Raw genomic sequence first — 26,761 nt, forward strand, 5'->3', positions numbered from 1 at the left:
TAAAAGACTGCAGGAAACTGTGATGATAAGGACTGTTCAGGTAGATGAAACAGGAAATACTTCTCAAACTAGGCTTGTCTTTTTTGTCACATATTTCGGTGGAATCAAGGTTATGTTTCAAATGAAATGCTGGCTTCCAGCCACGGACCTTGGCCTTTTATCTTGCCATCAACTGTAGACGTGAGCATTGTATGTAAATGTGGAGAGCACTGCAGCCTCCAGATGTATAAATACTCTGTGTGGAACAGTTGGACTACTGTACATCTCCACACTGAGGTACATCTGAGACAGGTGAGTATGTACAGGACACATTATGGTAAACTGCTAGTGTAAAAGGCCTAAATATGAACTTACTTCAGCAATATTATTGAGGTTCTAGTGTGTACTAGTATGCTCTGTGGCTAAGGATCTGTGCCTGTGGCTGGAAGGTTGCTGGTTCAAATCCACAGCTGGCAGAGAAATCCTACTCTGTTGGGCCCCTGAGCAAGGCCCTTAACCCCAACTGCTCCAGGGGTGCAGTACTGTACAATGGCTAACCTGGTGCTCTAACCCCAAGCTTCTCTCCCTGTCTGTGTTTCATGGAGAGCAAGCTGGGGTATGCAAGAAGATGAATTCCTAATGCAGGAAATTGTATATGGCCAATAAAGTGATCTTATCTTATCTATCACTGTATTTGATAATATACACAACTAGACTATCTATAAACTAGACTTATTCTATAAACTTGTGCATGAAACCTTTTATAAATAATGTTCTGGGATAAATATAATGCTCAACACTGTCTGTATTTTTTTGCACATTGCAATTTTTAATATCAGTTACTGTGTTGCATGCAATCGTAATAGAGAATTATAAAAATATTCCTTTGTTTAACCCTTGGATCACATTTCATCCAGTATTGCACAGGATTTTAGGGAAGTCGATTTAGAAGAAATCTTTACGGTGAGGCACACATTGCTTTAAAACAGAACAAAAAAATAATGTCTTTAAATATACTAATAATAAATTTAAATGATGGAATTGTTAACAAAATTGTTAATTTCAGGAAGACATTCCCTTCTGTCATTTACGATCCAGGTATCGGTTGTGGGAAAATAATCTTTTTACAATCTGACTCAGGAAATTAAGCAGTACCTGTACTGTATATTCCAAAAGTGAATGCGTCTGGCGATTTTACATAGTAGTTTTTCGTTATCTGATAATTACACTTTAGAGACATAAAATAATGTCAGTTTTTCATGTGAAAGTAAAAGACTCAGGCTGCCAGAAGACACTTTTCCTGCTCCAGTGAGCCATCTTGAATGAAAGTTAAAGGACATGACAGGGAAGCCCATCTTGTAAATAACTGGTCCTTGCTCATTTCAGGTGATATGTCAGGATAAATTGGGAACTATGTGGCTGAGAATCACTCTCAGGAGGCCTGTGCCTCTCTTTAGTCTGGACTAGTACAACCTATTCTTGGATGTCTTCTTAATGTGAAGAGATTTCTTCTGACATATTGTTTCTTTGACAGATCCACTGAAGCAAGTGAATTCTTCACAAAAAAGACAGCATGAACCCCCACAAGGTAGATGAATGCTTATCATCTTAATACTGATAAGGCTTAGAAGGTGATAATTAAATTATGACTTGCAGCTTCTGCCTTACACTGGTATATGTTTTACTAGTAATCTCCAGCAGTGCTCTTTAATTATGTGTTGCACTCATGTGTTATTTGTTTCTGAAAATTGAGTATTACGACACAGTTCAAGCCTGCAGGTAGATCAGTGTGTGTAAGTACTCCATCAGAGGACTTTTTATTCTTGGAGAGTTCAGTAAAAGCAAACACGCAAGCAATTCTGAAAAGCAGAAGACTACATTCCTAAAACACTCAGACACTGTATTGGGTAGCAGTTTGACAGAACATAGGTACCTGTATTCTCATCAGAAGAACATAAAGTTTGAAACTGAGAGGAGTCCATTCAGCCATTCAACATGTTAATGTCTTTTTATGCAGTCATGTTAATAAGTCTTGTCAATGTTTATTTATTGATGTACCTTTACAGCCAAAGAGAAGGAGAACTGAGGAAACTGAAAAGTAAGTTTCTTTAAATCTCTTTATTAAGATATGGGAAACTGTTACCTGGGAATAAGGCACTGTTCCTAAACTTCTTTATTGACACAGCGAACATTGGTATGTCAGGAGGGCTCTCTCTAAATACCTCTACTGAGACCCAGAGAAGTTTTGCCTCTCAGGACAGCTCACTTCAAACATCTATGACATAGATATTTAAAGAGAGCTCTAAATCACACATCTTTATTTAAGGAGTGTTCAAAATCTATGTCTAAATATCTGTGAGATATACATTTTTATTTTTTGACAAACTGTAGATTATCTGGCTGATAGGTGAGCACTGTATCTAAATACCTGTGTTGAGGCACAGAGAACACCAGTGTGACTGAAGGACACTCTTTCTAAATACCCATACTGGAGCACGGATACAACACAGCTGGCTGTGTGACCTCAACCAGTCATGTAGATGGGCTATAAACAATCTGTAGTAGTTCAGGTAGGTAGCTGCGTCAGCATGCTCGGCTGCAAGGGAACAAGTAATAGGTTTATTCCATGCGGAAAAAAAAGAAGAGAGAAAAAACACAACATTTCAGCCGTGGAGCCTTCTTCAGGTGTGAATAAACAATCTGTATGAATACTAGAGCACAAAATGACCAGGAATTTCAGAGTTCCTTTTCTAAACACTCCAACAAAAAACAACAAAACTAGCATACTGTAAATCTGGTTATGAAAGATGTAAATTGCAGATTTCGGAAAATAGCCTTGATACCAAACTGAAAAGAACACAAAAACACCCATTAAACAAAAGCAAAAGAAGAATGGTTTGACACAGACTTCAAAAACACCAGAAAGGCACTGCGAGAACTTTCAAACCAAAGACACAGACAGCCACACAAAGGAAATCTGCACCTTGGATACTGAGAGATGGTACAACACCGCAAACACATGGTTTAGAAGAAATGCCCACAAACATTCTCCTGACTATCCAGTCTTAAAAAGCAATTTCGAACATCTCTACAAGCTGAATTGCTGTATTCCCCTAAAAAACACACACACTAGCCGAGTTTCTGACCAGGGTAAGAGATACCAAGGAAAAACAGACCCAGATCAAGTACAGGTTTAGTAACCACAGTCAGGCAATAGATACTGACTGCCAGGAGAGGACAAGCTCCCACTGCTAGCAGGGATAAGCAGAGACAGATGTATTTTCTTCTCTACTGTGAGAAATACTCTCGAATTAGACAAACATTCTTCCATGAAATAACACATCTAAAGCCAGAATTCCCACAGCTACCAGAAACACCACAACATCCAAACCTGCTAGGTAGGTAGGTTCTCTTTTCAGGTCACGAAGGCCTACAGGGGAATGGGGAGGTAAGGGCCACCATTTTCTTGACCATCTGACACAGGAGGTGGCCTATCACCTCCTGGTACTCATTTGGAAAGCAGGCTAAGTGGACCTGGGAGCCACCTGGAAGTTATTAGAGCAAGTTACATCGCTTTCCCCTACCTGCGATTGAACCCAGGACCTTCCAGTCAGGAGGGGGACACCCTTGCCGTCTGAGCTACCATGGCTCCAATCCTGTTAGAGGAGGAAATTAAATAGATCCTAGTATGTGATCCTGTCAGACAAGGGATGTAATGTCACATACTGTATAGTAAATATATATACTGACACATAGAAGATATGTCTAAGATGAGTGCACTCTTCCTAGATGCCTACACTGCAGCACAGAGAATGTCTATCTGACATTAGATCATTTTAAGCTCCTTTACTGAAAATACCACTGAATTCCCCTGTATTAAAAGAAAAGGTTGTGCCATACAGTTAAGCAGGATCAGTAAAATGAAGCACAGAAAATGACTTTTCAGCATGAAGAATGAGCCAGGTTTGTTGTTATCAATGTGCTATCATGTGTGTGTGTGCAGTACATCAGACTCATGTCATTGTGTGTGTGTGGTATATCACAGTGAAGTGAAGGGAAGTTTGTGTGTCACACATGTGATAGTTAGGCATCCCCAATATCTTCTCAGTCACTTCACTCTTTCTTTCAGGGCTTCTTACATCCGAGTTGCTCACACTCTTTGTGAGGGGGAGAACAAGGACATTCAAAAGAGAAAAATCAAAATTCAGAATGCCCTGAGGAGCCTCCAAATTCCCTGTGATGCGGTACAAGTTCTGATAAAACAATATAATGTGTAAAATTGGAATATCTGATATGTACAGTATAGTCTTGTGGTTATTGATATGTGTTATAGATAATGAAGTGTAGTGATTTGATATAATCTCTTGGAAACATATTTAGTCTCACAGTATCTTGAAGCCCAACATCAGAAGGTGTTTTTTTTGTTATTTTCAGTGTGGAATTCATCTCTACTTATACTATATTCTTATATAGTGTTCAGTTGAAATTAGACAGCCTGACAGTTTATATTTGAGTTCATTGTCCTGAAATATGATAGTGAAAATTGTGGCAGTGAAGTAGGTCAGGAAGGATGCAAAAGAATTGCTGTGAATATGCATGTAACATACAGATTGCTAATTTATTTGAATGTGAAATTGCCGTTGGACTTAAGAATTTGTGAGAGTCATGATGATAAATATACACTTTAATGTCAAAGACCTCAAGGTCTAACAACAGCAATTATATGTAATGCTTTACAGCTACAGCTATAAACCGCAATAATACTACACCAACTTTATTCATATTGGTCCAAATATAATAGGCACTTACTGCAACTACATTCTTTTTTTAATTAAACGGAGCCCAAATAGAATACTACCTTAAATCCACTGACAATCCACATTGCTGCATCTATAAAATACATATACGATTGTAAATAGAAACAAAACACTAGTAAAGACTCGTGGAAATAGCTGTGCTCATTTTTATCATTATCACAGGGATTGGTGTGAGAGTTGTAATTGTGGAAGATTAAAAAATCTTACCACCAGTTTTAATGATTTAATCTGAAATGTCCCAGTGCATACGTCTGCCACATTTGGAATTAATTGGCTAAACGGATTTCAGCAGCAGCTCAGTGGGCATGATCTCATCCTGGTTTCTAAAGTGTTAAGCAGACGAGAGACCACATGACTCCCCCAGGATGTAATGCTGGTCTGTCACAAGGCATTTCCCCAGCAGTGCTCATAAGTCTAACTGAACAGGAGCAGTGCTGGTGCCCACTTATACAGTTGGGTGAACCGGAAGAACTGGAGAGATGTACCTCATTCAAGGTGCAACAGCAGTGTCTGCAAGGGGCACTCAAACCCTCTACACTGCACCGCCCCAAGCTGTATGCAGTGATGTAAAGTCCACACTAGTCTAACAGCTGCTCAGGCTCAAACTCACGCTGCTGTCCAGACTGATGGAAGGTCTGAAGGTTCTCCTCCTGGACTGGAGGCCAGTCTGCCACAGGGTCACCCTCAGCAATGCTGCATTTGTACAGCTGGCAGGACTGGAGCAGTACAGAGGAAGTGTAGCAGGACAGCACAGCAATGGGACAACGATCCCACAACCCTCTGTTTGCAAGACCAGACACTTTACTACTGCACACCGTCTGTAAGAGAAATAGACAAAATTATTTTTCAGAACAATATGACTTTAGAAATAATCACAGGTTTTCTCCTGGTAGATGTTTTTTTTTACAGAAAAATTACAAATGGTTTTATGGTTCAAAATTAATACTTTAAAATATCAGTATTTAACATAAACCCAGCATCTATGAGCATCACAAGGGAGTCCTTTCAATCAGTAAGTAAGAGCTCCATCCTCTTTGAGACAGAAGGAGAGGAAAATGAAAAGAAGATACTTTAAGGCCAAGTAACTATTAATGGTGTTTCTGAAGTCGCTGGGTCACTAGACCTGCCCTCCATGACCTCTGTGTTAGATTATGTCTTCTCCTCTCTTCCTCAATCAGGACTGTGTTCCCCCCATTGCTGTGCTGGGCTCTGGGGGGGGTCTGCGCGCCATGGTGGCTCTCATGGGGACTTTAACTGAGCTGGGGGCTCAGAACCTGCTGGACACCATCATGTACCTGTGTGGAGTGTCAGGATCCACCTGGTGAGTCTGAGAGACTGGGCTCCAAGATCAGCTATGAGCCTGTGAATTCAGTTCCCATTTTGAATAATAATAATAATAATAATAATAATAATAATAATAATAATAATAATAACAATAATAATAATTAAAAAACTGTATTTTGTAAAGCGCCTTTAAAGGTGGCTTCTCAAAGTGCTTGAAAGATTTGAAAGAGCAATAGATCTGTCAGGTGTGCATTGTAACCCTGCAAATTCAGAAGGTTCAGGATTCAGGCTGTGATTTCAGCTGTGCACAGTGCATACACTGGTGAAATGTTTTCTGTGTGTTTGTGTGTCTAACACTGCAGGTGTATGTCCTCTCTGTACCGTGACCCACAGTGGTCCTCTCAAGTGGAGGATGCAGAGACAAAAATGGTGGAAACTCTCAACAATGGAAAATTCAGCTTTATAAATAGTTGGCAGAGAATCACGAAGTCAATAGAAGATGAGAACTTTTCTTGTACAGATATTTGGGAAGCAACATTTGTTTACATGACGGTGAAAGAGGTCAGCATTCTTGTCCTTCTCGTATGTGTGTTTGTACAGTATGTAACCAGTTGTATGTAAGTTAAGCTCTCTGTCTCATTCTGCAGTGTCTCTTTCTCCCTGTCTGGGTGTCGGTTTGTGAACTTGTCCTTTTTTCCATAAGATATAGTGTCAGATTTCTCAAAAGTGTCTGCGAAGGGAAAGGACAAATGGCAAGTGACAAAGGATTTATTTTCATGTTCAGATATAAATAGGAAAAAAATAAAATATTGGTGTTAATAATACCAATAACAGCAAAAATCATGGTGATTCTATAAAGCCCTCCAGGAGACAATGAAGTAGAAGGTGTTTAGTACACCTTTGGGAGCAGTTACATTAACTGGCCACTAGAGGTCAGGGTGACCCAGCTCTGTGTAGCATCTGTCTTTGGCAGTGTTCAACACCTGCACTCTCGATTGCGATTTACAGTAGCTGGGAGGGAAGCTGGACTGACAAATTGCAGCTCTGTGTTACTCATTTTCACCTTAAAGAGGTGACCTAATCCAGAGAGAGGGGTTCTCTCAAGATGAATTTGAAGTGAGAGTCCCAGCTCTCTTAAAGATATCAGACATCTTCCATAAAAGATAATCATGCACTGAATCTGTAATGGAAAAGCAGCAAAAAGTTGAGTTTCTCATATAGATATTCTCATGAAAATGCTCATATCTGTTGCCCTAGTACACATAGATTGCAAATTACACAGTTGGAAATAGTGGTAGAAATGCTGAATCCCATTAATGTAGATCAACCATTACAAAGAAATTACAAAACTCAGTCTTTGTTAGAAACACTTATTTGTCAGGAAACTGGTAAATTTGCTAACAATATTAATATTTAAACAAACAACTAATATTTTCAAGCTGTAACATCCATCCATTCATACCACCCATTTTTTATACTTTTTATATTTATGTACATATATCAATATAAAATATATACATACTGTACTTTTTATATTTTATACATGACCAATCAAGTGCTCAACCTTGCTGTCCTCATCCTTCATCTCATTGAATCTGTGCTCAATCCAGGCCGACACCAGCAGCATCATGCTGTGAGAACTGGTTTAAATTTAAAATATGGACTTTCAGTGACAATGCAGAACAGAATGAGACGATTACATAATCAGTGATACAAATGGTGTAAAACAACATTTACTTTTGTGTTGTTTTTAGAACAAAACCTTCTTTAAATCGACACTGCTTTGTGAATACTTTACAGAGCAATAGCAGGATTGTAAAGTATTAACGATTATATTTTTTAATAGAAAGACAAGAATGATTCAATTAACCCATAAACCAATGATTTTATAACAGTTACAAAAACAGATAGACCATTTGATAGTTAGTAACCTAACTTTATGCTGTAAGGCATATCTCTTTCTCCCCCACAAATATCTTGAATGGCTGGATACAAAATTGCACAAAATGCAAGTCATGAGATTTCTTGAGACTTTTTTTTCAAATTGAGGCATGTGCAACTGAAGCAAAAGTGATTTTACACTAACCAATTGCTGTATTTGTCATTTGGTGAGTACAGAAACACAGCACAGTATAAGCCAAATGTCATCATGTCATATCATTTTCCAAACCACTTTTATACTCTATGGTGTCACAGGAAGCCAGAGCCTACCAGGCAAGCAACAAGCACAAGGCAGGGTACACCCTGGAGCGGGTGCCAGACCATCATACATGGGGACAATTTGGAGGCCACAATAAAGGCTGAGGGGGGAAATTTGTCCTGGACACCAGGATAACTCCAAATCCAATTTTTCACTTTAATGACCACAGAGAGTCTGGACCTCGGTTTAATGTGTCATCTGAAAGACGGCTCCCACTACAGTAAAGCGTCCCCGCCACTATACCGGAGCATTTGGACCCACACAGACCACAGGGTCCAACAAACACCACTTCCAGCAGCAATCATAGCTTCTGTGGCAGTACAGACCACCTCTCCCAGCTCACACTTTGCATATCATTCTTCACCTTCATTTGCATATTAGTATTTGTGTCTCCTCTCATCTCTCACAATACAGAAAACGCTCAATTCAGATCTGTCGTGTTTGTCCTCTTTGTGCCTCCAGCCTTTCATCAGAACTGAATGTGTCCCGTGGCTCTTCTCTGGACTTTGATGGTTATTTATACACACTTGGTTCTTTCCAGATGGACGATCGCAAACTTTCGAAGGAGGAAGATGCGGAAATGACCAACCCTTACCCCATCTATGCTGCAGTGAATAAGTCACAGCTGGATGACAAGGAAAAATACAACAAAGGCAAGACTCCCACTTCATATACTGTATTTGCTCTAGAGGCCAACATTATAGGGATGAATTGGCTCAAAAAATATTCTAGGGAATTCTTGTAATATATAATATTACATATTAATGCTTGTAGCAACAACAGCAGTATCTCTCAAAGCAATGGCAGTAGTAGCACTACCAGCAGTTGTAAAAGTATCAACAGCTGCAGCATGAAGCAGAATGAAGTAACAGCTAAATTAAATTACGTTCAACATCATTTATCCCTTGCATCTTGCACTAATCAGGGCATCTTGCTCAAGCAAGCTGAGTAAATTTCCTTGCTTAAAAGCACAGCTGCTGTGTCTCGACAAGGATCTGAACCCAAACCACAATCGTCCACAATGCTGCACCCATGGCAGCTGTAGTGGTGTTATTAGCAAGTGCTTCAGAAGCAGCAACAGTAAAATAAGCAGTTCTTGTGCTTGAGAAGATGGTGGGTGTTTGACATTAGAAACCAAACACCATGCAGCTTCTTAAATCAGTGATAGGAGCAGCGAGGTAATTTACATAAAGTGATAATATTGCAGTGGAAGTTGTTGGCTGGCAATGTGCTCTTCTTGATTTATTTAAGATTCTTGAATTCTGTTTCTCTGTCTTCCTTTCCTCCCCATCTCTCCCCTTGCAGGGACGTGGTTTGAAATAACCCGTCATGAAGCAGGATACCCTGAGTATGGAGCCTTCGTAGACACCAGTGCCCTAGGGAGTCAATTCCGTGGAGGAAACAAGATAAAACACAAAGATGAGATGAGCATGCTATCCTTGCAAGGTCTATGTCCCTTCTTTTAGAAACTCATAGCGGTTTTGTACGTCTTCTATTTTTAGAATGTTATTTTTTCAGGATGGCCAGTATATAATATCTGTGTAATCTGACAATATCTTAATAGTTAAAGCTGATATGAACAATATTATTTAAAATTGTATGTCATCAAGGTTATTCTCCTTTAAGGAATGCAGAAAAAATTAATAGGTGAAAGAGTAAGTTTTTAATATACTTGAAATCATTTCTTGACCTTTTCTGTTGCATGACCAAGCGGAAATCCAGTGATTAATCGATTATTCATTATTTTTGTCTCATTACTTATTGATTTGAAGCAGACTGATGTGTTAGGAGAGGAAATAATAGGAATGTTTAATACTTTACAATTACTTAGTAATTAATAAATGAATAAGTAAATAGCTAATAATAATGAGAAGTGTGAAAAAGCCTTACAAAAGATAATCAAATAACTGGTGACCCTGGGAGATTGCAGGGGTCCCTGTGGGATGAAGAAGGACTCACTGTAGTTCATACTGTAGTTTAGTTCAACACTGAACCAGCTTTTCTGTTCAATTCATACTCTTCTGTGTTTCTTCAGGACTGTTTGGAAGTGCCATAGGCGATATGAGGGAGAACGAGAAGTTTATTTTAGGTATTTTAACTTTTGTGCACTTTTTAAACAGAATTCAGTATTATTTTTAATTTTTGACCACCTAATTTGTACTTTTCACATAAAAGTAAGGCTGACACACTACTACAGCCCTTGTAGCAACCCAGGGGAAACAGGGTGTGGCAGGAGGAGTGGTGCTGCTCTCAATTAAGAGCACACGAACAGTTACAAACCAGAGGGCGAGTACCTGGCCCCTCTTGCCTTTTTGGAAGTAAGTACAGTATTTCACCCAAGGATCCAGCTTTTTCCTGAAAGAAGCCAGACACATGGTGGATTCCAGATGGATCAGTACTGCAGAGCAAACTAAAGATGCCCTGGTACTGTAAATTCACCTTGTGTACCATCCACATTACTCACCAGAGCTGACTGCTTAGCTTCTGATGGCAGATGAGATCAGGTGTTTGTGCAGGCTGGTGTTATAGTAAGTGGGAATTTACCTAGTCCTTTGGTACAGTATCTCTACTGATTTTCCAGTACTGCTCAAGGAATTCCTGGTCACAGATGGCAGATGACACTGACGTGTTGTAAACTGGCAATATCTACGCTATAGAGTTAGATCTTGTGCTTTAATTGGAGGCTGTTTTATTTGGTTGGGTTGTCTATTTTTTATAAATATATATTTCAGTATAAAAGCCTAAACTTTCTTCATGAAGTGCAATGAAAAGCACAGTTGTATGAAATGATCCAGGTTGAACTTTGACTTTGAAATGTTCAATGTAGCAAGACTATAATAGTAAATTGTAAATTATAGTAAATCAACTCCAGAATGTCAGGGTAAAGCTTCAGAAATTAATTAACTGTGTCTTGTCTCAAACAATACAGGAACTGAGTCCACAGAGCTGAGTCATACTGTATATGGTTCAAGACTTGGTAGTTAGAAAATTAAAACGTTTGTCAATTCCTTTTTTTTCTTAAACATACATGTAGCCATTGTTCTGATTTAAACTCTTTTCATTTCAGAAATGATATACAAATTTTTCCATCGTAAAAGAAATATGAAATTACATAGAAACCTGCACCAGAGTTCTGGAGGTAAGAATATTTTCTGATTTTCTTTTCCACAAAAACTGGTCTTCTTACTGGAGGTACACAACCTTTTACACATTGAAACAGGTGTGATTATGTGCAACACTTGAGTTGCTTGAAAGAATCAATAATGAAATGGTAGTGAATCAATTAAAATTAGAAATTAGAATATAGTTTCTTCTCACTCAGAGGGATCAATTTTGTCATTGTTTATCCCACTACACCATTTCTTCCTAACTGACAATAATTGACCCAATAATTTGATTCCTCTGGTTGTTAGTGGCTCCTTTGTTTGTTTGAGAAATTTTCATGGACAATTGTATTTCAAAGTGGAAATTATCTTGCAATGAACCCAACATTAACAAAACATTAAAGGGCGTTGTGTCATAGAAATGTTTTAATAAAATACATAAATGTGGGAAATCTCTTACAGATCTGTGACCAGTTTCTGTATGTATTGTGCATTTACAATATATTTGAAAGATCTATTCAATTTAATTTATAAATCATCACTTAATTCTTTTTATTTTTGTACTTCACCTAATAGGAACTGAAATTGTTAATTTGCTTCTCCATTACATAAAATTACTATAAAGTTGATTATCGATAGGAGGGTATTTGAACTACTCTATGTGGCCCAATTGGATGCTGAAATTGGATCCGTTTAGTGAATGAAGCCACACCTACAGCTTCAATAACATGGTTCCAGGGTTTCACCTTTAAAAGATGTGATTAATCTCTCTGTTGAAGGCTTTGTAATTATGGATTTTTCTTCCACCAGCAGCAAGAACAGGGCAGTCCTGACTCAGATCTACAATATCTGCCTCTTTTCACACTGCAAGCTCTTCCATGACCGTACTGAGATACACTGTTGAAATTGAACACAGTGCTCACTGGATTCAGGGCAAGCATAAGGGACCAAGGTGTAACAGAAAGCCTTGAACTCTTTAGGCCTCCTTTAAATACTGACTGCCAGAGCAGGTATCTGTCCAATGTTTCCATAACAGTCAAGGTCAGGAGGGTGGAAAGGCAGTAAATACCAGGAATGTAGATTCAGAACAATCATTTGACAGAAGATATTAAGTGAGAATGACAGAGGAGAATGGCTGTGAAATTAGACACACAGCCTTCCGCAGAGTCACAAACAGCAAAAATAGAAGCCAGAGTCTTTCACTGGTTTTCAAAAAAAGCAGTTGCACTACTGGTAAAAAAAATACCTAAGAATATGCCACATCCACAAACATAGACTTTACTACGTTACTGTATATACAACTATAATATAACTATCTATATAATTCTCATGAGCCAATAGCAATGTGAATAAATCATATTAAAGACCCCAAATCTGACTTTACAACAAAATTCAAAGAGAATCACTCTTATTTTCAATCAAAAGGCTGACTAGGGGCACAAAAAATGATTTGGAATCTATTATAGTTGTAGAAAGTTGCCTTTGACTGAAGGCACAGGAAAAGATAAAAACAAGAACATGAAATTGTCAAGATGTGAAGAGGACATTTAGCCCATTTGTTCTTTGTTTGATTGATCTGAAGATGGTATCCAGGCATTTTTCAATGAAACCCATGCTATAGGCTTCAACAACATGGCTGGGCAGCTTGTTATGATTTTCCACAATATTTTGTGTATAAAAAGTGAATCCTGTTCTCTATTGAATCAGCAGTTCTTTGGTTTGACCTTAATCCTTGAGGCTTCTGAATATTTGAACTTGATCCTCTCCATAGTCTCCCCTGTTCAAGACTTCAAGGGGGTCTAATTCTCAGAGTTTGTGAGAGTAGGAGAATCATTGGAGCCCAGGGACCTGCCGGTTTATCTTTCATAGATCCCAGAGCAAAAATATATTTTTTTGTAACAGAAGTCTAAATAATATTATACACAAGGTCTTACCAGTTTATTATCCAATTTTAACATAAAACCTCTCTATGATACTGCATTTTGTTTCTTCTTTTTCTAGCTCCCATACATTAGAGGATGTACTGTAGATGATGCACCAAATTATAGACCAAGACATTTGTCATAAATATCTTCACAATTCTCTGTCTCCTATGCACGTGCAACTCTGCAGTTGTTTTCATTCTGTCTAAATGATCATTTTCCTTTCATTTTTTGCACTGTTTGCTAATCTATTCATAAAGGTATCATGTGCAAATTTCCCTAGAATCCTAATGCTAAATTTGATTTCCTAGTGCAGTTCCAATTGTCATTTCCATATCCTTACAGGTAGATGTGATAGACTCCAAACCTACTGGTCTGTAAGAACCAATTCACAAACAGACTATTTTTCACCCATTGTCAAATTGTGGCTACTAACCATGTTTTGAAAGGTCTTTGAAAAAGTTTAGTTAACATCTATGAGTGTCATGTCTTGTACAGTATCTTTCTGGAGAATAGATTTAATGTTATCAAGACCAACGGGCTTGTTTAACTAAAGTATATCTAGTATCTGTAATAGCTCTGCACTAATACTAATACTAATTAATACAGAACTTAGTTCTTCCTGAGGCATAGAGTTTATTTCTTCCTTTCTAAACACCAGAGTGAAATATTCATTTAACACATGAGTTATTTCTTTTTCCTTATTTAAAGGTTTTCCATGTCTCACTATGATTTTACTCCATCCTTCACAGGACCTTTGTTGTTGTAAAACTGTAAAACAAAACTTATTTACCCATGCTTTTTCCTTATATTTCACTTAACAAATTTATTAAACTATTTAAGTTACTGTTTTCTAGGCTTTGATTAACTCGCTCTTAGGATGATCTATCTTTAAACTGTTTTCATCCTTTCTGCACCGATTCCATGCCTATCCTGCTCCATTCTGCTTCTCTTCAACTCTTTTTCCTTCAATGTCTGCTTTATTGAAATGGAACTTTAATCTGGAATCTACCTGTATAATTCCAAGGCATATAACACTTAAGGACAACACCAGATTATGATAATTTTTCTTTTCTTTTCTCTCTCTGTCCTAACTTCTTTGAAAATACCCAATTAATCAAGTATCTGCTCTAAGTAAGGAAGTAGTCATTAAGCATTAAGCATGTCTACCATCCCAGGGTCAGCTTCTGACATTCCTACTGTTTTTCCAAATCTGCATGAGGAGAAGTCTAATCTCCAACAATATCCAGTAGAAGTATAATCCTTTTCTGAATTTGGTGGTCTGTAACATCATGCATTGTGGTTTTATGTTTCAGCCATACAGGTTCTGAGACCTTGACTTTATCTGGCTTGAATTCTGTGCCAGAATGTTGTTTTTGAAGTTTAGAGCTAGTCCTTCTCCTCTCCCATCTTCCCATCTCTCCTCAATGCAGTGTCCAAATGAATATCCCCATTGTTTTGCATTTCTCTGTTTTGCATTTTTGCATTTCTCTGTAAATCCTTGTCATAAGCATATTGATATGACAACCTCATATAACCACATTTGGAAATAAACTCACAGTGGGTTATCAATAAATCAGAAGGTATCTCTGTCAGAATGAAACCACAGAATAACTGTCCCTCTCTTCTGTTCACAGGGAGACCCCCCTCTGAAGATGTGTTCTCTTTTTACAATGATGTGGAGGAAGATGAGGAAGACCTCAGTTTAGGTAACAGTAAAGGTAGTTGAGTCACATGCACTCAGTGTAGGTTTAAGAGTTTATGGGTAGTCTTAATATACCCACAATAATCCATCGCCGGGTAACTGTCTTTCAAGCCAAGACTTCCAAGCGGGTGCTCCCACTGGCCTGTCTTACAGGTGACAATATGAGTCAGTAATGACTGAATACCAACACTGGTACAAGAAATATCACACCTGAAGACTCTGTACATCCCCCACTGTCAGATCCAGGCAATCCAATGTTGACTGTATCTTGTTCAAACTAAGGTTCACTCAATCACTGTTCAGGAGATGAGTTCTAAGTTCTCATTCAGTGTTCCCTTTTCTCTGTTTTTCTCCCACATTGCCTGAGGTCTTCACTGCTGGATCAGCTACTGATCTAACCTGCTAGTGTGGAGAACAACACCCTATAATTACAGTACATTGTTAGACTAGGAAGAATAGCAGTCTAAGACTGAAATATATTATTAAGGCTATTCTGCATCATAGCCGTAGAACATTGGGGCTCTGTTCTCTTTCTGCAGTCCTGGAGTGTAGAAAATGCATTTGGTGATGTGGTGATATGTGGGGTATTTAGAATAATTTGCTGTGTTTTCTTTCCTCTGACCAACTGGGGCCAACATGATAACTACACAAAGGTACACAAAGAGCTCAAGTAATTTTCACTGTCAAAACTAGCAACTTACAAGTTTCCACAGTTACCACAGTTCTTTAGCTGAAACTTTTTTTTGAAAAGGCAGGTTTGATCTTTTTAGAAAGCACTCTACTGGAAAATAAGCCAATGTAGGGGTTCACAGAGGCCTGGTATTCTCTAAACACCCCAGTATATCTGTGAACACATTAATATAATCTTTTCTCTGGGATATGTCTGTACTTCATAACTTCCAGACCCTTATCTGTTCCAAACTCTTTGCAGTTATTTTTCCATTTCAAGGCTAATTTAGTTTAGAACTTTTCTGCTGTCTTTGGGAGTATCCCTATTAGGACTGTAGTTCTCTTGAAATGACAATTTCAGCCTGCCTACTGTAGGCAGGCTCCTGCTTGGCTGAGTTAATGGCAAATCTGAATTTATAAACTTCAATAATGAACTGACAGATTTATTAATGTATTAATTTTCTATTATATTGCTTATGCTTTACATTATTAGCTATTGAATTAGGCCTAGATGCAGGATTCATATAGCACACTGCCCTTTTTTATAGCTATTCACTCTTTAGCTTTCCAGTAAGGGAAACAAAATGTTTCCATATCTGATTTATTTCTAAACTTGTACTCGCAGTGTGGGTCTAATTCACAGGTGATGAATATGAAAAGACTGCTATCTTTTGGCTGCTTGACCTCCATCGGAACTTCCTCTTGGGAAAAGACTGCAAACACATCCTCAAATCTATGAATAACATTGTCAAAGGTATGCTTCTCTTACATGTGAATTAAATTTACTTCAGAATGCAAGGAGGATTACAACTGAAAGGAAACCTTTTCCCCCATCTGTAACTTACCATGTGTGAGACTCTTTTATCCTGTTTTCTCTGTCCACCAGATGAAAAGGTGATATACGAGTTGGTCTCCCTGATGTATGATACGTGGGACATCGTCGGCAAGGACATCCAGCAGAGGATGATATCAGCTCTTTCCGAAGCTGTCTTTTACCATTTTGAAGGCAAGTGTGTCTCACCTGTGTCATGTTCGTAAACCCCTCCTCTTAAGGACGCTCCAGAACCTTCCTTGTTTTCCACTCATCGCCCGCACCTGCTCCCTTTTCCTACCCCTTTTCAGTTCTCCTTAAAAGCCAGGCACTCACTCTATTCAGGGCTCTGCTCTGGTTTCCCCACCAGGCGAGTCCGGGACCTGGAAGCACCTGGTCCCGTTAAGGTTTTATTTCCTGTTCCCGTTTCCCCTGCCGGTTCCGACCCGGTTCCTGTTCTTAATCTCCTGTTTTGGATGGATCACCTGGCCTTGGACTTTTGCCTCCTTTTGGATTCTCGTTTGGACTTCTTCCTGGATTGTTTGCCTCGGCCACACCTCCCCCGAACACCAGCGCACCAAGGGCACTCCCCCTGTTTTCATCCCCGTATCCTGCATGACTTTTTTCCCCTGTGTTTTCTTCACTTTTCCCTGGATCATTTTGTCTGCATAGGGTCCGGATAGAACTGTTCATTACAACCTGAAATAAGAGAGTTAGTGATGCTGTAAGAATCTGGCAATCACAATGTTTTACAGAGATTGCTCATAAATCATGACAAAAACCCTTTCACACTGCATCAATAAAGCATCAGCAGCACTTACCAAACCTCAGCCAACAGAAAAATCAACTGAATCATGAAATAGAACAAGCCTGGAAGCTGTTACCAGAAAAAAATTGCTTCACATTAAACAAAAATGTGTAAAAAAAAATAAAAACATTCCCTTCCAATTCCTATACAGTAATACATTTTAATTTCATTAAAATGTATTACTGTATATTTATTTAAAATAAGTTCTTATTTCATTATTTTAACATTTCCTATTGTAGACAATTGGTCTATTTTCACTTGTGTAAAGACAGCAACGGGATCTCTAGCATATGATTCAGTACACAGCAGCCCTTCTCACTGTCTGCTGAGTGTCAGAAGTCACACGTAAGGAAATTGTCACTATCTTGTCTCTATGAAAAAGAAAGAAAACAAAATTCACAAATATGACGACAACAGGTAGTGGTGGTTTGAATTTTTATGCTTACATTCTTGTGAGAATCAAATAAATGCAGAAACAATACTAAACATGGTACTTCTTTGTGCTCTAAAATTCAAGTTACTACATTGCTTAACTGTTGAATTTCATAGAAATATATTCTGGTCTTTTAAAGTACTATTTTACCACTAATACAGACTTCGTAACAATCTCGCTGCTACATCAGATGCCCACATAATTTAATACAAGTGGAATTTGTTTGGCAGCCTTTAAAAATACTTGCATTTCTAATTTAATGTTTGGTTTCACGTTCATTTCAGAAGAAAATGAACAGCTCATGGTCACTACGCAAGCAACAGAGAATGCAGGTAAGTAGGTTTTGGAAAATATACAGTTCTATGATTTAGATGTACAGGCACCCCTCACTTCACATGATAGCTTTTACACACCTGAAGCACTAGCAAGCCAAACACAATCATACTACATACATACTAATCAAACTAATCAATACTACAGTATAACTATGGTTATAATATCATAATAGATTATGGATAATTAATACATGAATTATTTCTGGGGGGGAAACACAACAGATACAGAAGCACAGAGAGAGACTGGGGCAGTTAATATCGAATTGATTGCTCTTAGTGTCATATAAAAATAGTTATAAGACAGTAGAAGTCATTGGGCCCACCTATACAGATTGATAGATAAATAGCATATAGTTTCATGAATCCAGAGAAGGAGGAAAGGAACAGAAATGCCACTGACACAAATACAACTGGGTTTTCATTATTGATTCTGCAGACAAATACTGGGCTAGTTCTTTGAAGGAAAGCCTTTGAGGGCTTTGGAGTATCAGGTTTCTTCACAGTTGTCTCTTCTCAAGACATAAGGCCATGTCCTTTAGTATATCAGTGCAGGACATTCTTATAAGCCTTGGAGTGTATCTGGTTGATCTTATCTGGTCTGATTCCAGAGCAGCAATCTTTTGTAGTGTCGTTCATTTCAGAAAATCTCTAGTTTGCTTGTTTAAATCTTGCTTGTCTAAGCTTGCTTCTTAGTCTTCACTGATTTCAGTCTCCAACAAACACTTCTGGGTCAGCCTGTTTAGTTATTTTGTGAAAACCCTAGCTCATTGTTCATGTGTTGGCACATACAGTGTGGTGTGTACAGCTGGCTACAAATTGTAATCATGAAAACAAATTCATTAATTTGGTACATTAATTTGTTAAATCGAATAACTAAACATGAAAATGTTTAATTTGATTTGTGCAACAAATACTGACTGTTCACTTGCATTTTTGCTAAATCAACTTTCAGTTACATTGTATCAAGGGTATGAATACTTTTGGAGAAAACTGTTCTGTATGCACACACAGACCTTCTGTAGTGACTTTCAAAGTGATGATAGCATCTCAATTAGTTTGGATTAAAATACTGGATTTTTAGCTTGGCTACATTTTTCAATTGGTGTCTTAAATGCATTTCCAGAATAAAAAAACAACAATTTTATTCCTTCCTCCTCTTTTTCTAGCAGCCACTGATACAGAATTGAAGGACTGAGTTCTGACAAGTACAGTATTTCCACTGGACATTTTATCATGTCTAAACTAAAGTGTAATGGAATTTCGTCAGTGTGCATCACTATATTTAGAGGATCAGGCTGGCAATAATGTTCTGATGATATTGATTTGGCACAATGGCAATTACTGTAAACAACAAGTTTAAACAGCAAGATAGAGTGCCATCATGTTGATTTTAATTTATGCCTATGTGGCATTTTGAGAGGTAGAATATACACATTAAATTACCTTAAATGGTGAATCCTGTGTTTTTTGTCCAGAAAAGAAATGACTGAAGGTTAAAGGTCATTGTTCCTCTTGGTTAGATGAACCTACTGTACCATAACAGCAAAATACGGCTATAATGTCAACACCAAAAGAATCCAGTTAATACAAGAACTCTGTCCAAGAATGTAATCTTTGGGAATAGTAATTGCTCAATAGAATCATATTGTCTACTGGATTGTACCAGTCTTACATGCTTGAAAATGTTTGAACTTTTCCTGCCCAGAAACAACAGGTCATGTTTATCTATTTTTTCAGCTTCCTCTGGGTATGTGACCAGAAATTGTGCCAAATTTGCTGTGTGCCCATTCATCATTCCCTACAAGCTTTTAAAAATATTTAACTGCTGGATGTGGGGAACCAAGTACAACTTCCTGCATGAATACCCCAACACAGGTGAGATTCCAATATAGTGCAGCTGCACAGAAAATAACTTGTAACAGTGCTTAGGACTGGTTCCAACACTGAAATAGGTCTCCAATCTACTAGTCAGCTGTTCAGGACTAGGCCAGCTGTAACTGGGCTTTCCCCAAGTAGCTTGTAAAGCACTATAACAAATTAGTGAATGTCCCTGAGAGATGGACAAGTTAAAAAAGCTTGTCCACAGGTCTTTATTCTTCCCATTTGTAGGTGAGCCAGCAGCTGAAATCTTGAAGTGATGATGTAATAATCTGAATATACTGTATTTTATTATTGTATCCCATAACACAATACAGCATTATGCTTATTGTGGTGAATTATGAGAACCTAGTAAGATGGTGCCTTTTTCCAGGACTACTGTCATTCTGATACTGAACTGAACCTTAAAAATTAATCAAGGAAACACTTACATTACACATTGGAATGGTATATAAAAAATAACTCAAAGAGCAAAGCAATTTCACAGTACTTAAAAAATTGGAGAACCATAGCAGGATGAACTTGTAAAAGACCAACCTGTAACACTGACTTTTATTTCTTAAAATATTGCTGTTAGCCCATTTTTTAAACTGTGAATCCATGGATTTCATGGATTTGCTGTGTCATAAGATCAGATCTCCTAGAACAGTTCCTAGTACAGTGGCTTCTTGCCATTTCCTGAATACACCTCTGAACTCTTTCTCTTGTGTTTACACAATCCCTAGAAAACAGCCTCCCCAGCAAGCTGGTCAGTGAGGACAAAATCTACCTCATAGATGCTGGTCTGTCCATCAACAGTGCCTACCCACTGGTCCTGAGGAGAGACAGGGGAGTGCAGCTCATTCTGTCCTTTGATTTCAGCGATGGAGACCCATTCATGGTAAAGTACATCATACTAGGTGACGTCAAGTTCTGCTGTCTTGAGTTCACACTTCAGTGGCCCAGGCTCAGGCTGTAGTAGGAGCTCCTGTAGTCTAGGTGATTATTCCCTCAGTTACAGTGTAGGTGTGCCAATGTCAGATTTCTATTTCAAACTGCTCTACCATAAAGGTGGCCTTCGACATGCTGGTAGCCAAATATTGGCCTAATTCTGGGTTTCTGTGAAGATGCTGAAGTACTGTACCTACTGTATCTCTAAGGTTTCACCAGGTACAGTACACATTTAAACATCAGTGCCTCTTAATTTTACTTTATGGATTAAAGATCCATAAGTGTATAACTTGCCCATATTTTTTCTAGTTTAAATAAGGTTAGTTATGCAAAGGGCTTTCCTATTAATAATAGGAATAGAATAGAATACTATAGGAACAGAATAATAATATTAATATTCCTAATAATAAATAAAGTTATTGGGTATTCAGTCTGTGCACTCAAACTGTAGTTTCTTATAACCAAATCATATATCCACAGTTTGCCTGGATAAAAAAACTATCTATTTTTTTGTTTTTCTGCAATTGTTTATTTTTCATTTTATTACAATGTAATGACTGATCAGTTGATGACAGTGAGGGTGGACAGTCTCTGTGTTTTTTCTTCCTTTCAGACTGTCACCAAGGCAGCTCAATACTGTGATAAGAACAAAATTCCCTTCCCAACCATTCCAGCAATGAGTGAGGAGGAGAAGAAGTGTCCTTCAAGCGTCTACATCTTCAAGGGTGAAAACACCCCCACTGTGATGCACTTCCCTCTCTTCAACAAGGACAACTGTGGAGGCAAGTGAAGCAGTAGGCATTTTAGATTTCAGCTATAGGATTCATGTCACTGCTGTGAGAAATTCACCACTGGTTGGTGAAAGACAAGACTTATGGTTGCAAGGCAGCCCAGTGTTAATTTAGTCATTAATATTTGATATATGTAATGTCTTACTTAAGTTGAATAAAATGTCTATAAGATATAATTGTATTTTAGTCATACTTGTAATTTTGGTTCGGACAACTAAAAATTAACTAAAATCACTTACTTTTAGCCAACAAACTGAATTAGTTTCAGTCACATTTCATTCATGCAGTTAAAAATGTTTTACTCTAATTCATTAGTCTTTGGAATATTACGTTTTTTAGCAAGGTGGCATGGGCAGCATGGTGGCTGAGTGGTTAGCATTGCTGCCTTGCAAGTTGCAGTACTGGGGCACTCTTCAATTCCAGACCTGGAGTTCTACTGTATCTGTGTGGAGATTCCCTCCCACAGTCCAAAGGCATACAGTAGTGGTAGGTTCATTGGCTTCGGAGAAAACTGGCCCTAGGTGTACAGATAAGTGTATGTCTGCTGTGATGAACAGGCGTCCCATCCAGGGTGTACCCCATCTTGTGTCTGCTGCTTCCTGGGATAGGCTTTGGTTCACGTGTTACCCTGAATTGGAAAAAGCAGTTTGAAAATAGATGGATTAAGTTTGTTCAATTGTACTTTAGAATTAAGATCATTAACTAATTTACATTTACAATGCAGACAAAAAATCAATCTTAAAAATAGAATTTGAGGCATTTATATTCACTAGTGGTCTACTATGCAGCAGAAAATTTGTTCTGTATTGCAGCAATCATAAATGGATGGAATGTGATGCTGTACTGAGTAGATTGAATATTGAGTTCAGCAGAGAGACCCCATTCTTTGGAAGACCAAAAAAAACATACAGTACTGTAAATCTGAAAATGATCACAGAAAGATAAAAATCATATTAGGCTATTACATAATAAGGAACAAGTAATAGGTTTACTGTATTCCATGCTGAAAAGAAGAAGAAAGAAAACACAAAGTTTAGGCCGCAGAGCCTTCTTCAGGTGTGGAAGTGGCAAGAACGGACACCTTAAGAAGGCTCCATGGCCGAAACGCTGTGTTTTCTTTCTTCTTTTTTTTCAGTATGGAATAAACCTATTACTTGTTCCTTTGCAGCCTACGCATGCTGATGCAGCTACCCGTTACATAATAATGCCAGTTTCATGAAAACCTTTGTACTTTCACTGTTGCAATGCAAAAAGTGATTCTTACACGATTTCATGTAATTGATAACATTCTACTAAAAAGCAAGAGTCTTTGTGTCTCCTGCCTTGAGCTCGTTGCTTGCTGGGACGAGCTACCCCACAACCCTGTGGTGGATAGAATGGTTGGAAACTGGATGAATGGATACATTTTCAGTTACTGTACATTGCTTCACTGGCATGAATATTTTTTTGGGAAACTATACAGCCATTCAAAATGTGCATCAAAACTCATTGTCATGGAAAGCTGGCTGCACCATGCAGCAAGCTCAATCATCCTCCCCAAGGAATCTTGACTGTCCAAAATAGATCCATAAGTGGTGTGTTAGATATTAATGAAAACATTGGCTCGATATAGTCTGTTGTCCTACAGTATGCCTTTAAATCCTCTTAATATGGATTATTAATATGGAATCATAACTAAAGCCTAGCTAAAGGGAAATGTTGATAGCTGAAAATATATTTTCTTGGTAGTGGTACAAGTAGATGAAAATAAAAAAGTGAGGTACACTACAGTGTTCTACCTTTTATAAAAAATAATCAATCCACCACAAGTGCCATCTATCAAATGACCAATGAAAATTCTCTGGGCTGTGTGATGTATCATTATGTAGCATTATGTAGCAATATGTACTGTAGCTTTATGTACAGTAGCTTTATGACAGAGTCATTTTACTGTGGTATTGAGTTTTGATGTGCAATCTGAGTGGCTGCCTCAGTAATTATACAGCTAAACGAACAGCATCCAGCCTTTTGGGTTTCACTTCCTGGTTTAGTTGCCAAGGAAACAGAGCCTCTGCCGTAAGTTGACTATTGGAGGTTTCTACATAGAATCAGAGCTCCCATGAGTACTACTTAGTTCTGTTTTTCATCATTCACTAAAACGAACAATAGCAAATTGACAAATATTTTCTTCTTCATTTTGACAACTGAATTAACACTACAATGTGCTCCATGACTTTAAAGTGCTTTCAAACAGCAATGCTGCCCAAATTTCTTTGAAATGACTGAAGAACTATTATGTGCTGACACACAGAGTCATTTTAAACCCAGTGGATCAGAAGTCATTCTCTGCAGGCTCTTAGGCACCCTCCTCCTGTTTCACCAAAACTCTATATACTTTACCCATATACTCAAGTCTAATCAAACTGGAAAGCACTAAGTCTTTTGAGACTACCCGCCAAACTTGTCCACTTATCAGAGAGCATGCAATACAATAACACAATGCAAAATTCCCAGGGAACAGCTTTGAACAGAACATAGTACTCTAAGAGTCAAACATTTGCAAGCAAAAACAAAATAAAAATAATACAGCATTACCATGTCTTTACTAATGTTGTGTTGTATTTCACAACATTAATACTACAAAAGACACACATGCAGTATAAAACTCAAATTTTTTATTTTGTCTTAATAACCTCCCATTGTTGTAGGAACAGCTTTACAGAGTTTAGACTTTAATTATTCATGCAATGTTCAGATATTCTCAATATTTTCTGTATTTTGTGGCCGCCATTTTCTGCCAGACTCATCCCAGAAATGTACATTCGCATATAGAAACTTAGTTTCTTGTTACAATGAAGTACAGACTTCAGAGAAAACAAGTACAGCAATGTAGCTGAGTCCCCACCAGGGTGCAGTCCTGTCTTGCACCCTGTGCTCGTGGGTCAGGCTTTGGGTTGATGTACCTGTAGCCCTTACCAGGAATAACTGGCTTTCTAGTAATGGATGAAAAGGATGGAATGTTTTAAAAATGCTAAAATCTGTTTTCTGGAGAATTGTATAGAGCAGTATTTTGAAAAAAAAAGAAGATTGATTGGGAGCCTTTTAGTAGTTTTTATGTCCAGTAGTAATATATAAACAATCATTTAATCCTGAATGATTTGTGCTATTGAAATCTATTTGTTCGTTAAGGGATTACCAGGTGAAGTGCTGTCCGTATTTATCTAAATCTGCTGCTGGTCAGATTGGCTGCTTCAGTTGAGCAGTTCACTGGTGGATAAACAGCATCTCAACCTACTAATATAAAGTACTTTGGTATCTTTCTGAATGATAACTAACAAGAAACAAGCTGATTAAATAACCATGGACAATAAATGACAAAGTAAAACAAGGTTAAGGTTTACTTTCAGGTAGACCTTAAAGGGGAGCAGCCACAGAGCTGGAGAAACAGGGAAACAAACTTGTCAGAACTAACCTTCTGATGGACTCAAATTCTTCTGAAATTGGTCACAATAACAATGAGCACAACAGGCCAGTGAGGTCTATTCTTAAATTCTGGGTCAAAATCCAACATCCTTCCACTGACCATCATCATTCTTTCCTCAGGTGAAGAAAAGATTGAAGCGATGAGGAAGACCTATGGAACTATCAGAATGTCCTACAGTGAAAATGAGCTTCAGAATCTCCTGAAAGCAGCTAAGAAGAATGTTGAGATCAATAGAAATAAGATCGTCGCTGAGATTCAAAATGCCGTGGATGCAGAAAGGAAAAAGAAACATCAGTAGAATCAAAATATGACAACAGAAGCCATTTGTTTTGTGTCCTAACTGGTCAATCACTCAACTTTTTAAAGATTTTTATACTTTTTCCAGCAATAAATACAACACTGTCAGAACAAAGCAAATAGTGCTTCAGCAATTGCAATATAGTGTAGTATAATGGACAGTTTATTTCCTTGTAAAGCAGGTTAAAAGTGATTCCATCTGTAAGTCTGCATTATAGTGATTGAGAATAATTTAATCTCCTTTATTTCTTTAATAATTTCAGGCCAGTGTTTTTTAGACAATACCATCTGATCAATATTTTAAAACTTTTGATTCATTTTTAATCGCTATCTCTTTCTGAGTCTCTGCTGTGCAGTGTCAAACCACAGTTTAAAAAAAAACAAAAAAAGTTAAGATTTTTATAAGAAAAATCAAAGAAACAGTTTTAACTCACCTAAGGTAAGTGGACCTGCGCTGGAGGAAGGTCCTGGCTGTTCTTCTTTTTGTTTCTAATCTGAGCAGTCAATTAAACAATTAACCTCATTATTTTATCCTTCAGACATATGCAGGATGTTGCTTATGTTTTTTTTACATTTAACTCAATGCAGTGACTTCTGAAACACCTCAGAGACAAGTTAAAAGTAATATACTTAATGAGTTTCATTATTTAACTCACCATGTTACTGCGAGCTCAGGCTGGAACATTAAGCAGAGGACACTGGGGCTGAAGGTACCAAGACAGACACCACTATTTACACAGCCACTGTCACAACTCTCAGACCATGAAGTCACACAGTGTATAGTCAAGTGAAAGTTGGCAGAAATAACAATCAAGTGACCATGCAAATGTTTACTGGCTCTTTAGTTCTAGAGGGTAATGTCCACATAACCCTCTAGAACACATAACCCTCTAGAACAAATAGCCCCGATAAACTTTTATTTCTATAGCTTGCAAATATAGAGAACGATTATAAAATCGATATGATACATAACCTTTGAAGATAATCTAACCCATGAACAAAGTTATGTTTTTGGACAAAACTTTAAAGGTATTATCAGTCACCTGTACATTGAGAACACCTGTATATTGTTTAATTTGTATTGTTTAATTTAATGAATTACAGAAAAGGAAAGGTACAACTGTCCTTTAACGAGTGAAATGTTTGCAAAATGCTCTATAATTTACTTAGAGTAACAATCACCTGTTTAATGATGACCTGATCAGGACATTTTGAAAATAAACATTGAAAATAAAGAACTCTTTACCATAGGCATTATTAAGTGTTAATTATGTTGTCTTAGATTGAATTTTATGTTTTAAATGTAATAGGGTTTATGGAAATCTTGAGAAGAAT

General features: G+C 37.7%; 2 protein-coding genes and 1 long non-coding RNA gene across 9 annotated transcripts in view; 1 reads left to right on the plus strand and 2 right to left on the minus strand.

The window, feature by feature from the left end:
* Positions 1 to 26,761, minus strand: part of LOC148646869 (NLR family CARD domain-containing protein 3-like) — an 823,351-nt gene that overhangs the window by 439,161 nt on the left and 357,429 nt on the right. The window lies entirely within an intron of this gene.
* Positions 899 to 25,923, plus strand: LOC148646874 (cytosolic phospholipase A2 gamma-like). Of its 2 annotated transcripts, XM_088608963.1 has the most exons (18): positions 899 to 942; positions 1,514 to 1,567; positions 2,046 to 2,077; positions 4,109 to 4,223; positions 5,975 to 6,117; positions 6,443 to 6,641; positions 8,822 to 8,933; positions 9,586 to 9,726; positions 10,316 to 10,369; positions 11,348 to 11,419; positions 14,944 to 15,015; positions 16,324 to 16,434; positions 16,567 to 16,686; positions 18,017 to 18,064; positions 19,805 to 19,942; positions 20,671 to 20,825; positions 21,489 to 21,657; positions 25,249 to 25,923. In XM_088608963.1, exons 2-18 carry the CDS (start codon positions 1,553 to 1,555, stop codon positions 25,425 to 25,427), a joined length of 1,875 nt encoding a protein of 624 aa, XP_088465089.1. In that variant the 5' UTR covers positions 899 to 942; positions 1,514 to 1,552; the 3' UTR covers positions 25,428 to 25,923. The 2 variants fall into 2 exon arrangements, with proteins under 2 accessions (XP_088465089.1, XP_088465090.1); XM_088608964.1 differs by lacking the exon at positions 10,316 to 10,369.
* LOC148646875 (uncharacterized) lies at positions 21,381 to 25,995 on the minus strand. 3 transcript variants are annotated; one of them, XR_015927673.1, is made up of 4 exons: positions 25,861 to 25,995; positions 25,118 to 25,287; positions 21,997 to 22,294; positions 21,381 to 21,649 (listed from the first exon to the last, which is right to left on the minus strand). It is a non-coding gene; the product is annotated as an uncharacterized LOC148646875 (long non-coding RNA). The 3 variants fall into 3 exon arrangements; XR_015927674.1 differs by lacking the exon at positions 25,118 to 25,287 and having other exon boundaries at positions 25,861 to 25,940; XR_015927675.1 differs by lacking the exons at positions 25,118 to 25,287; positions 25,861 to 25,995 and adding an exon at positions 24,842 to 25,106.

This window comes from Lepisosteus platostomus, chromosome 16, assembly GCF_059453375.1.
Source record: "Lepisosteus platostomus isolate fLepPlt1 chromosome 16, fLepPlt1.hap1, whole genome shotgun sequence".
Classification (NCBI taxonomy): domain Eukaryota; kingdom Metazoa; phylum Chordata; class Actinopteri; order Semionotiformes; family Lepisosteidae; genus Lepisosteus; species Lepisosteus platostomus.

What these genes read in the sequence shown, in the direction of transcription:
- LOC148646874 (XM_088608963.1), top strand. An exon ending in GAACGAGAAGTTTATTTTAG is followed by an intron (nt 10,370 to 11,347) that starts GTATTTTAACTT and finishes TTTTCATTTCAG; the next exon opens with AAATGATATACAAATTTTTC. An exon ending in TGTCTTTTACCATTTTGAAG is followed by an intron (nt 16,687 to 18,016) that starts GCAAGTGTGTCT and finishes CGTTCATTTCAG; the next exon opens with AAGAAAATGAACAGCTCATG.